The sequence below is a fragment of the Chelmon rostratus genome, chromosome 5, assembly GCF_017976325.1.
Source record: "Chelmon rostratus isolate fCheRos1 chromosome 5, fCheRos1.pri, whole genome shotgun sequence".
Classification (NCBI taxonomy): Eukaryota; Metazoa; Chordata; class Actinopteri; order Chaetodontiformes; family Chaetodontidae; genus Chelmon; species Chelmon rostratus.
In genome coordinates this window covers 27707729-27720328 of record NC_055662.1, presented here as the reverse complement: position 1 = coordinate 27720328, position 12600 = coordinate 27707729, and the positions used below count along the sequence as shown (strand labels likewise).

Here is a 12600-nt window from a genome sequence, read left to right as displayed (position 1 = left end):
TGGTCTTTTGTCGTGCGGCACAAGATGAGGAATTCTTGGCCTTTTAATAAGTCTCATTGTTCATTAGCTTGAGTCAAAGCAGAATCAGAATCAGTACATTTAAGCTCAGTGCCTTTGTGTTCTTGTAATGAGACGCAGAGAAAGCTGTAAAACCCTCGTGCTCAGAGACTTTGGATAATTTTGATTTGATCTGAACATGTTGAACATTTTGTCACCTAAGTTAACCTCCTGGCTAGCGGACACTGATGACAGTTTTCAAGCGACATGATGCTCCTGATTTGTGCAGATATTGTTGAAGGGATGGTCAACAAAGGCATCCTCCTGAATGGAGATAACGGCGGTACCTTTCTCCACTTCGGAAACTACCAGAACTCCTGCATTAGTGACCCGACTCTGTGCGGTCCTGAGGGTGAGAGCACTGCGGTTTATGCGTTTGATAATAAACAAATATTTTCAAACTGTCTCTTGTACTGACAGCTGCGTCCCCATTCTCCAGGGATCACCTTCTCCTTTTTTTGGAAAAACCACGAGGCAGAGTCCCGCTTCGCTGTAGCCTCCGGAGGGAAAGTCATCTCCAACGGCTTCTCTGTCTACACCAATCCCTTTGTCGGATATGTGGAATTTTACACTCGAGGCAACAACCACAGATGGAAGGTCAACATCAGAGTTCCAGGTATTGTGAATGAATTTGTCTTCTTTTCCCATAAGCACCTATGAGCAATGCGTTCTGTTCTTGGACATACATTGTTTTCAACCATAAATTGTTGGTTATGTAATTGCATTCATGGTTTTCGGTTAACTGAAGCCAGATGTAGCCGCGCAGAGCTGATTTGGCGGGTCGAGGATAAACTTCAGAAATGTTTTGCTGCATCACAAAACGTACAATTATTATGGAGATGTGGTCATTTCCCATTTAAATGCAATAATGTTTGTGATTAGTAAAGGTTCAGTTGAATTGAATTTGAAACATGATAAAGTGTGACCAATGCTTTGAATCCAGTTCTGAAAATAAGAGCGTGTGTTTAGATGAGATGAAATGATTTGGTGAACTGTTTTGACAAAACGGGGAAAAAGCATGAGACTCAGTGTGATGGGAGACTCCTACAGATCAGTGTTTTCTTCTCCAATGACTGCTGTCATCGTTGTTTTTGAGGTTGTGCTCAGGGGCGTCACAGCTCAGTTTGATGTGAGCGTTCGGTTACGGACGATCAGACGTCGTCATGTGGTTCTCGTACGGAGCGACACGTCGAGGTTTCAGGGCGACTCTGTCTCGTCTGTGTGTGAGGAGAAGCTTTGAGGGTGAAGGTTAAACCTTCAGGTGCCCTTTGACCCCACGTTACTACACACAAAGAAGAGAACGAGTCAGTGTGGTGTCAGTGTCTGTTTGTACGTGGGGGTGGTCTTTAACACATGTGGTTTATATTCTAACCACAAATGAGTGTGTTTTGGTTGTTTTGCTCCTCTGGCAGAAGTGCTCCTTTAGACGCTGGATGTTTTGTCTTTGGGGACTCTCCGTAATGTCCTTTTCTTAAACAAAGGGAAGTAAGTTCATTGTTTTGTAAAATTGACTGGAAAGAGCCGGATCAGACTGTGGCCCCGTAAAATCACAAAGACTAATAAAACAGAGCTGAAACCAAAAAGTTGATTCATTCATCAGATCAGCACAGAATTAACCAGCAACTATTCTGATTTGCGTCAAATCGTTTCGAGCTATTTTTAACCGAACTGTAATAAATTTAATGATCTTTTAATTTTCCATCTGGTGCATCAACATTTAAAACTGTCCGATACTTTGCTCTCTGAAACTAATCACGTTCACATTTAATGATATTTAACAAATGTTAGCATGCTAAACTCAGATAGTGAACATGCTAAATATTAGCATATACCCGCTAAACGTTAGCTCATTAGTATTGCTGTTGTAGCGTGTTAGCATACTGACATTAGCATTTTGCTGAAAGCTGCTCAGCCTCACAGACTCTTAGTCCTGTTCAGCCGAAACAAACATATGTTCCAGTTCCTGCTTCTCAAATAGAAGAACGTGTTTCCTTCCTTGGCAATAAACTGAATGTATTTTGGTCGTTTTAGGTTGTTTGGACGAATAAAAAGCAGATTGAAAGCATCACTTCAGCTCAGGAAACTCTTTTCCGCGTCCCGCTCAGTTTGGCATCACTTCTCGATCTTTTGGTCTGATCAGCCACACTTACAGCTTGTTTCCTCTTTCAGGGCCTTACTGGACCCACATTCTCTTCACATGGACAAAAGTTGATGGTCTGATGGTCTACATCAACGGGACCTTCGCGGCTAGCGACACTGCCGGGGGCAGCGTCTCGGAGTACTACGGGGACCCCTACGCTGACCTCGTCATTGGAACAGGCAACGACCGGGCATACGGCCACTATGCAACAGGCGCCTTCGATGAGTTTGTCATCTGGGAAAGGGCTCTTTCACCGAAGGAGACCTTGCTCTACTACAGTGCAGCCATTGGTAGGACATCACGCTCCACTGCCGAGTATTTCCTGTCATTTTAGGACATCTATTAAAGTGATTCCTCCCTCTTGACTCCGCTTCGAGGAAAAAAGCAATTTCCTTCCTCGTCCCGGCTACATTCCAGCCACGGCGTTCATGAATAACAACAAGATATGAAACTACACAAATATACTCCAGCTCCCTGTCAGATGTCACAAAACATTGTCATTTAAGTGTCATATGGCTCACATAGTTCTCCCTTATAAGTATTTTTTAGAGTGCAGAGGCATGCTGGGTTGCAGGGGGCAGATCATTTTGATTTAATGTGACGGGTCATTGCACGCTAGGACAAAACCCCGGACTGTTTACCTCATTTGGTCAGTAGAGTGCCATAAATGGACAGAAACATGTTGACATTTCTGAACATTTTGAAATAATATCAGTCTGTTGTGTGATGATCCATTTCACCGAAAGTCATGGTGCCGCATGGGAGGCTGAATCACCATCTGTTGGGTATGGGATGTATTGATTAACGAGGGTTCGTGCTGTCTCTTCCACAGTGTGTATGTTCATAGTATATGAAAACAATAACTGTGTACTGCCAAAGCTTCAGCCGGTCACAACGTATGAAGCAGAAAGTGCACACAGCCTTCAGTTCTTCTCCGAAGTCGTTACCAAAAGCAATATATTCCACAGACCATTACCAGACGCAAAGAGCCGGACTGTTATGGTTACAGAAAAATATTTTTACTTCTCCAGAGCACGCATATAAAACGTTGCATTGAACCAAAGAAGAGCAGGAACGGTTCAGACTCTAACGTGCGTCCATATATGGCCTTTTTCTGGTAGCTAGTTAGCGCTGTTTTTATTAAATGACAGCAAAGACGTGAAATGTATCTCAGCCTTGAACAGAAGCTAAAAGCGGAGTGCTGTGTGGTTGATTATCCCAGTTCTGCGGAGGTTGTAATCTATCTCCTTTCATGACTTGGCATGGTCCAGCCTCGTAAACTGTGAGCTGTATGTTGATAAAATCCAGCAGCATAGCCTGGTCAGATTCAACAAAGGACCTAATAACAGAATCACAAAAATGCTTCTCAAATGGCAAGCGAGGGACGTCCGAACAAGAAACTTTAACACAGTCTCTTCCTAACATATTGTAACAGAGCCCTTTGTTTTGTCTTCTCTAGGTCAGGCCATGGCTCCTGCCACAACACCCGGAGCCTCCAAAGAAGTCACTTCAACTACACCGACGGTCGTAAGTCAGCGAAACCAGACGAGATACCGAAGTGTCACTGTATAAAGTACACGTGTGAATCAAAGGGTTTCCTCGTAAACACAGCACTCACATAATGGTGTGAAAGATCTGCAAGCAGTTTGAGGGCCAAAATAGGCACAAACATCATAGAGATGGGGGCATTTTGCTCGAATGAACAGGAATACAAAGAGCTCATTTCTTATCGAGTCTCCTTTTGAAGATTGAGGGGCTGGAAGAGGGATATTGAGAGCACATGTGAGCAGGCTCGTCCTGTTTATTAAAGGGCTTTGGAGGTAGAAAACGGATAAAGAAACAGAAGAAAGTGGAGACAGCTGCTCAACACTGGGCATAAAAGAGCTCCCTTCAGAGCGGTAGGCTGAAAAAGAGTATTTTCCGGACCCAGGCACCAAACATCCTGTGTGTGTTGGAAGCGGCAGCCTCCTCATAGTAAACTTCATTTGACGCCTGATGTGTTGTCTCCCCAGAGAGCCACTGAAGTGAGTCCTCCTGTCGTCATCAGTCAGCGCGAGGAGGTCCAAAGCTCCCAGGACCCGCAGTCCATGCCAGTGTTGGGCTTCCTGAAGGCGCTGCCCAATAGGACCATTCCTCACAACACTGCCAACAACCTCACGCAGGTCTTGGAGCACAGTCCGACAGCCCAAGCGCACACACACACGTTACACTCGCAAAACCAGTTCACACACAGACACAATGCCCACCCATGTGCAGATGATGCAACAGTTCCGTGATGTCCGTTTTCTTCCACCCAGGCTTTTCTCAAAAGTGTGGAAGAAGTGCTGTCCTCCCCAGGCCTGCCAGAGGTAAACAAGGTCACTCTGCCGTTGTGCAATGTTCAAACATGACATAATGTAACCTATGCAATTCAACGAGGTCGACATCCACGAGTGTGAGGCTTTAACGCTGTAACTGGCAGCGCACCCGCACAGGATGCAATCGAATATAGAGATTCAGACTGTATAAGACAACACTGTACGGTGCTCTACGACACTTTGAAGCTTCCTGTAACGTCCTCTCACCTCGGCCAAATCTCCAGGCTCTTATACACAAACAAATTGCTGCCAGAAGAAAGACATTCAGACCAAGCGTGTGGTTTCAGTACGTTGACTGCTCACAACGAGCGGGCTTGTTTTCGTAGCATCAAGCTGAAACAGATGTTGACGTATGAGAACGCAGGACTTGGACAGTAGATGGAGTGTGCAGTGATTACCTTCTGATCAGATCCATGCCGAGCGGCAGAAAAATTCACTCTTTATCAAGTTTTTGTCGGACTTTATTACTTTGTTGTCTTCAGTTTTTTTGTTGTTTTGCACTTGGTCTAATTCAGTTGCTTCAGCGTATATGATTTTATTTCCATTGCATTACAACATCTGGATGCAAACACATGTTACATATTTGGGAGTAATGTTAAGCGAGACCATGCAACTTTTGAGAAGACAAATAAAATATTCGTCTACTTACAGATGAAAAGTTGAACTCAGATGAAAGAAAACAGTTGCTCAGTTCGAGACGCTGCAGGGTTTAGCTGCTGCACGTTCACTCGATCTGACCCGCAGCTTACAGCAGCTAATGTTAGCATTTAGGTAAATATTTCTGCATAATGATTATCACATCAGTCAACTAAGTGACTTGCTGATATAGGTTAGCATTACACCTAAATGCTAAAAAATAGCTCATTTAGCATTATCTCATATTGTCATTTGTAGCCAGAGTGGCTGCTGTTTAGCAACACTCTCACTTTAAATGGGAATCTGTTCAGCAGTAAAGCTTTTTAGTTTTAGTTTATTAGGGGTCCTCCAGGTTTGGGGACTCACAAGAGACAGTTTAAAACGTCCTGACTTTTAGTTCCTATGAGTCAAAAACAGTGGATAATAATAATAACAGTCGTAATGCAACCAACAGCATGATTTCATTGTCCCATCCGATCTGGTAAATACTGTTCTCAAACTTTTCCACTTGTTACAGGCTGTCTGTTGTAAAATTCTCATCTCAGAGTTGAAATGACCTTGATGACATAATGAGGGTTATTTTCTTAGACTTTGGAAGGCTTCCTCCATCGACACAGAAGATATTATACAAGTGTTTTTACAAGTAAATTGACCTTCGTGTATAAAACTGGTGGAGTGCCCCTTTATCGTGACTTATTCTACATTCGTAGATTGAACCTGGGAAGAAACATCTAAATTCAAGAGATGTCGCTGTAAAGATGTGACACCTCTCAGCGGGTTAGCCTGGAGCAGCGGTGGACGTTGCTGCGAATTGACTACGATCGTTTGTCTTTTTGTCCAGCAGCAGTCCACTCCTGTGGTCAGCGGCCTGATCGAGACAGTGGACAGAGTGATGGAACATATGGTGACTAACCTGGAGCCCAGCCCGAACTCTCTCATCTCCCTGGGTGGAACATCTTTTGTTGCAGGTCAGCATGCTGTCAGCGCTCCATAAGGTGACTCACTGTTTGCAGTTTGTGTGGACACTGTGAGGGTAGAAGGACACGGAGCGTCCAGCTGACATCATTAGTTTTGTTATTCAGAGGACAAATGCGGGTCAGATAAGCCGAGGTCGACCCTCTCTCCCTCATTTTGCATAATATTTTGTTTACCTCTAAGCTTGCCCGTGTCTTTCTCCCAGAGGTCGTTTCCCGTCTTTTATCCGCCCCTGATGAAACAGATAAGTCTTGTCACTTCCCTCTCCGTCCATTTTTATCAACACGTCTTGCTTTTTCTAACCTCTGACCCCTGCAGATTACTCTCTGATGAAGTTCCCACAGAACTACAACCTGCCGCATTACCGCTTCCCCACGCAGGGCAAGAACTACATCTCGGTGCCTGGAGAGGCTTTCACCATGCAGTGTAAGTGCAGATGTTCCAGGCCGCAGCGACACGTCTGGAGTCGACCTGCCCGAGTAGAGAAAGTCGCAGCTTCTCTGGGTTGACTGTGAATAGCGCACATTAGCCGCGCTCTGATTCTGCCAAGAGAAAATTGTCCAGCTGGGAGACTCTTGTTATTGGCCAGTAATTTATTATGCTAAGATTTAAGAGTGCTAACGTAGCATACAGTGTAGGACAGGAGTGGCATGAGAGCTTTTGTGTGACTTTATGGCGCGCCATAGAAATCCAGCTATGACTTTAATGTTGGCAGTTACCCTTTTATTCAAAACAGAAAGAATGAGAGAGAGAGCACTTTTTCTCCACTTTCCTCTGTCATTAAAAACAACGGACTCACAAAGCCGAGTGAGGGAGAGCAGTAATTACGGCGGGCATTAAAACTCTGTTTGTTTGACTCTGTGTTCAGGTCAGATTCCCTCGGCTCCACCTGGCACGCAGGCCGTACAATCACTGGAATAAACTGTTTTAATAATCCATTAAAGGGCTGTTATCAGAAATGGACTATATGTTGTTGTTTGACACATTAGAGCCAGGACCAAACTGACTCATAGCTCTGAATACCTGGCTGAGTGAAGTGCTCCGAGCGGAGGTTTTATACGCCAATTAAGCGGAGAGCATGCTACACATTGGTGTGTTTGGATGCTTTATTATATTTTTCCATATTCTCTCTCTTCCTTAGCTGAGTTGTACAAGCAAACTGGCCACCTTGAGCTCTCCCGTGGGACTTGCTGGGGGGGGGGCATTCTGTCAAAATTAGCTGTTGGAAACGCTCAAACCTCTCCTGCAGCATATACCCCGCACATTTGCTTAAGATCAGCAAGCTTTTGTTGTAAGAGCGAGCGGGGCCCGGGTAGAGGGCCTTTGAAAGGAGGAACAGGACCATTAAGGATTTCCTCCAATTTCATTGTTTATCTTGCAGTATTGAGGTGGGACCGAGCTGGATGATAGGTCAGATTAGGGGAGGGGGACCAGACCTCCCGCTCTCCTGGTGAAGTCATGTAGTGGTTTCATAAGATTTCCCAACATCCACGTGGTTTGTGGTCCTCTCCCTTTCACCCTTGTGCGAGTATACGGCCGTCCCATTAGCCGGCCGGTGCCAGCGTGTGGCGGCAAGCAGCCGTTAATTAACTTGGCTTCTTTGTGAGCATTTTAGCAGCTCTGCGTTACATTCTCAGCCCGCTGCCCATGTCGTTCACGTTCAGCTCCTGTGTGTCGTCTTCTCCTCCACAGCTCAAACCACCATCGTTGGCCTCTTCTACCACAACATGCACAACTACTACAAAGAGATCAGCCCAGCTAAGACCAGGTAAGAGGACGGGACAGCGTCCAGTGTGGAACTGACCTCGCATTTTGTTAATCCAGGCAAGGTTTAATCTAGGAAAATGTGTTCCAAATAACATCTTAATTACTAAAAAGAAGTGGAGTGACTTAATCAAATATGAGTTCAAGCTATTCAACAACAACAACAGGCTCTGTGTACTTCCTGTGTGGCGGGTCCTAAGGCGCCGTCGCTTCCTGGAGCACAGAACGGTTGATGCCTGAGGCCAGAGCCTTATCTGTCCCCTCGCCTATCTCACATCTCACCACTCACCCTCCGCTGACTGATACACCCTGCTATTAGCCCTACATGCCCCCCCCCCTCGCTTCACGTCTCATCACTGGACCAGCTTGTTCCACTCCACGTGTTTATTTTTACCAAACCTGACATAACAGTGATCAAGCAGCCTGTTCTTCCCACTTTGTGCTTTCTCCATATTCTCTGTGGGCGGGGGGGTCCCCTCTGGATGGTGATAGAGAGGTGATGCTTGTGTGAGCTCAATGTCACATATCAGATCGCCTTGAAAAGCTATTGATGCAGTGCTGCTGCTTGTCAGTGTGATTAATTATATGGCCGCAAGATCAAAGTCCCACTTGAATGCTACTGCTGTGGGCCGGTGTGTAGCACTGATGTGTTGATGTGAGAGCCAGATGGGGGTTTTTTTTTTTCTGATTTATCTGACTTCATTTGGTTTGACCTCTTTTTTTCTGTCTCTTTCTTTTGTAACTCTTATATCTGCGTCTGTTTCTTCTTGTCACGCTGCAAAAAACGTCTGACACGTTAAATCGTCTCATCGGGCAGTTTCTATGTCTCATTTCATTTTTTGTCATTAATTATCTTAATAAGACTTTCTACCTTCCTGCTGAGATTTTATTACTGCGTTTGAGTAACTTAAAGCTTGAAAGCAGAATTTCCAGAAGCTGTTTGATCAACACTGACAAGAACAAAACTGCTCTGTAGAAGTCAGAATTTCTTCTTTCTTCTTTTAAGAAAACTGTCAGTTCTTTGAGAAAATCTCCATACGTGAAATTTACCAGCTCTGCTTGCATAATTTTGCTTTTTTTAAGTAATATTTGTCCCATTTTATTGCTTTTTTCTTGTTCTTGCATTGACATGCACGTTACCTTTCTTACATCTTCTGCATCTCTCCCCTCATTTCTGTCTCGTAGGATTAACGAAGCGTCTGATTTCAAGGATCATAAGATCCAGGTAGCGAGCTGTCTGATCTCTCTGAAAGTGGAGCCTTCGCCGGCCCTGTCAGTCAACCTCTCCGGAGCGCCTCTCATCAAGATTGTCCTCACCCACTTTCTGGTAAGAATCACCCAGACAATGTCCCACTTTCCTCTCATCTGACTCATTTACCCTCCATGTGAGTCACTCATACTGGGAGACTGGAGTGCTTTTCTGGGCGGCGGGCACAGTCGTTAGGTGTGGGACAGCCACCTTATCAGAGGGAAGAGGGTGGCGGTTTGCCTGTGGGTCCAGTAGCCGGATCCCCCCATATGAAATCCATCAGCTCTATTTCTGGCGTTCTCTTATGTAAGAAGATGAGCGTATATCAGTGACCGAGGCCTGTGCAGCTGGGCACCCACCAGCACGGAGAGCGAAGCCTATTTTGGTTTTCATTAGCCTGCCTAAGTTTTTCCTCGCGGAGCATGTGGCTTCCAGAAAGCAAACTGATTATGGACATTTGAACTGCAGGCTTAGGGCGCTTTGAAAGGAACAATAACTTTCTTTTATGAACAACATATTTTTTTCTTTGCTGCTTTATGGCAGCGGCGGTGCCAGTTTTCCATGGGAAATGCAGTTGAAGCTCATAATGAAGATTAACTTTAAAATGTGTATCGCATTAGCTTGTTTCCCTGTAAAGTCAGAAATGTGGCAGCGCGCTTCACAGCCATGTTTGTTTTTTTTCATCTGTTGCACATCGACTGGCCTGCGGGGGCGTTCCTGTCATCTAAATAAACTGTGTTAATAGCCTATTAGAATATCATACACTGGCATTAATGAGGCAGTTAACAAAACCAGTTGACTAAACCCACAACAATGCAGTTTTGTTTAATTTACAAGTCCGACAAGAATTATTCACTCTCTATTGAAGTGAACACATTATTTTCTCTCCACAAATGAAACCATGGTAATATTGCTTTGTTTGCCTTCATTTTCCCTGGTGAAATAAATGTTTATGCTGCATTTATCTGGCTTGGTTCCTGTGACAGTGATTGCTGTGTTTGTTTTAACGGACACCATGGGAGAGGCCTTATAATCTCCTTTGTTACGGGGGAGCTGGAGATGCTCAGCAGCTCTGCTGTCGGCCCGCTCGAGGTGTTTCTATTTTAGTTTGATTGCCTTCACCTCTGATTTAAGGATAAATCAGGTTTCCTACATTCTTTCCCCTCTGGCCCGTTATGAATAAGCTGTTAGACTAACGCGTACTGATTGGAACGCACAATGCCAGCGCTTTTCAGCTCGGCTTAGGCCGCATAGCTCGGACGATGATTTATATTTAGGAGCTGCATCGTAATTTGGCAAGCGGCGCTTTTGGCTGTGATGGCGTCCAGAAAAAGGCTTGTTTTGCTGCGCAGACCTGTTGGATTTTGTCAAAAAGCGACTATTTTTGGAGTTTTAATGCGTCTGGCAGCCGCTGGGTACTTATCGCCTCCCTAGCTCGGAGGCAGGGAGGGCGGCTCGCGCAGTATGTGGCAGACCTTTGCCGTCATTGTTTATGCTGCTCTTTACTGTGAGCGCAAGTTAAACCTCAAAGATGTCCTCTCACGGCACCGGCTCAGTGGCCGAGAGTCAGTGATTTGCGGCTGACCTCTCTGCTTATCCTCAGAAAGCAGACGAGCACCCGGCGACTTCATTAAAACCAGGTGGGGGGGCACTGAGTGTGTCAGCTTCCTCATCCGTCTTTTCATGCTGTCATGGTTACAATATGTCCTGTGTGCCGTCTCGCACTGTACAAACAGTCGCCTACTGTCCTGGCTCAGACCCAGGTCTCATCCATTTTCACTATCTGACGCCTGCCGCGATAACGTCCATTGTACCGTGGATTGATGGGGTCGCCAGCCGGTAAAGAACCTTGTGTAACGGCAGGTAGCACTCACTGAAGGTCAAAGCCATGTGGTTGGTGGCGTAGTGACCTTGCAGTCTTGATTGACGCCCTCTCAAACAGCCCGGTGAGGTCACGCCATTCCCAGCTGACTCAGTCAGACATGAGGTGCCGCCATCACATACGTGGCACAGCGGAGCAGGTCTGATACCCAGACAAGGTGTTATCAAGGCTGCCGGAGGCCCACATGCTTTCTCACGCCGTTCGTCTGCGGCGTTGATTGGACCCTGGCTCCACCAGTGATTTATCACAGCTGTCTGAGTCCAGTTCGGTTTGAGACGGCCTAACACAGGAGAGGGGCAGAAAAGGGCGGGTGGGAGGCGCTGGGGTCCGCAGTTAAACATTAATGCATACATAAAAAGGCCGACACCTCCCTCCCTTTATCCTTCTTCTGTCAAAGCATCACACTGATGGTATGAAGTGAATGAATGGAAAGATTGATTTCATGAGCAGAGTCGATTTATAGGGTCAAAGCTGAGAGGATTTAAAAAGCAGACTTTGACAAGAGGGCCTGACTTTACGGGCTTATAAAGCAGCGTGTTAGTTTGGCGGCTCCATAAGAAGAGCCAAGGCGAAGGGTGGAACGGCGTGGCAGCACTGAGAGACCGCCGATGGCCTCGACCCGCCCCTCGAATCATTCACTTTAAAGAAGAAGGTTGACATTTTATTATTTGCTCGCTGCTGAGGAGTTAAATGAGACAATCCATACCTCTTTTATAACTGTTTTATATATAAGGCTACGGCTAGCAGCTAGTTAGCTTAGCTTAGCTTAAAGACCGGAAACAGAGGGAAACTGCTAGCCTGGCTCGGTCCAAAGCAAACCAAAACAAACCCCGACCAGCACCTCTGAAGTTCACACCTTTATATCACCTTGACAGGACGTGTTCTTGGCTAGCTGTTTTCCTCTGTTTCCAGTCTTTGTGCTAAGCTAACTGGCTGCTAGCTGCAGCCTTAATCTTCTCAGATTCAGAATATTTCCCCAAATGTCAAGCGTTTGCTTAACCGGCTTCCTTTCCACGCACACTGAATAAAAGCATGATTTTTTCTTTTGGCTCCAGATTTTAAAATGTGACAAGTGACTGGACAAAAAGCTGTCGCGAGCAAGTTTTCCGTTAAGCTGAATCCAGCTTTTAAAGAACACGACGGAGGGTTTGGTGGGAAGTGAGCACAGAGGTCAGGGGCAGAGAGGATAAACTGGGCGGTTTGTGTTTACAAAGAGGTCTAGACGGGTCGGAGCTTCCTATACGTGCAGAAAATAATGGATTAATTGTTCAACACACAAAGGTTACTCAACACTTTCTGATACCCGCGCTCTTAATGCTGTGATGGTGTAAGCCAGCGCTGCTATCAGTCCTCTCTGCCACAATAATAATCACTCTTTATTGCCAGTCTTTTTATAACTCCCAGCACACGCCCATCTTAAACCTTGTGGGCAAAATCTCCTCCGTCTCTCTCTCTCAAACACCCACACCCATCCATACACCGACACACATACAAACACGGCGTGAGCCAACACGCTGATCAGTCGCAGATGGAGGTCTGG

At 45.7% G+C, this 12600-nt stretch overlaps 1 protein-coding gene across 4 annotated transcripts in view; it reads left to right on the top strand.

Moving 5' to 3' along the window:
- adgrd1 (adhesion G protein-coupled receptor D1) overlaps window positions 1-12600 on the top strand; it is a 29277-nt gene that overhangs the window by 1664 nt on the left and 15013 nt on the right. For 2 of the 4 annotated variants that reach the window (XM_041936883.1, XM_041936884.1), the window contains 10 exons: window positions 287-409; window positions 497-673; window positions 2227-2487; window positions 3657-3724; window positions 4210-4359; window positions 4495-4545; window positions 6035-6158; window positions 6484-6591; window positions 7858-7933; window positions 9115-9256. In XM_041936883.1, coding sequence (XP_041792817.1) covers window positions 287-409; window positions 497-673; window positions 2227-2487; window positions 3657-3724; window positions 4210-4359; window positions 4495-4545; window positions 6035-6158; window positions 6484-6591; window positions 7858-7933; window positions 9115-9256 — 1280 coding nt within the window. Of the gene's footprint in view, window positions 1-286; window positions 410-496; window positions 674-2226; window positions 2488-3656; window positions 3725-4209; window positions 4360-4494; window positions 4546-6031; window positions 6159-6483; window positions 6592-7857; window positions 7934-9114; window positions 9257-12600 lie in introns of all 4 variants that reach the window. The other 2 variants (XM_041936882.1, XM_041936885.1) reach the window with 1 other exon arrangement.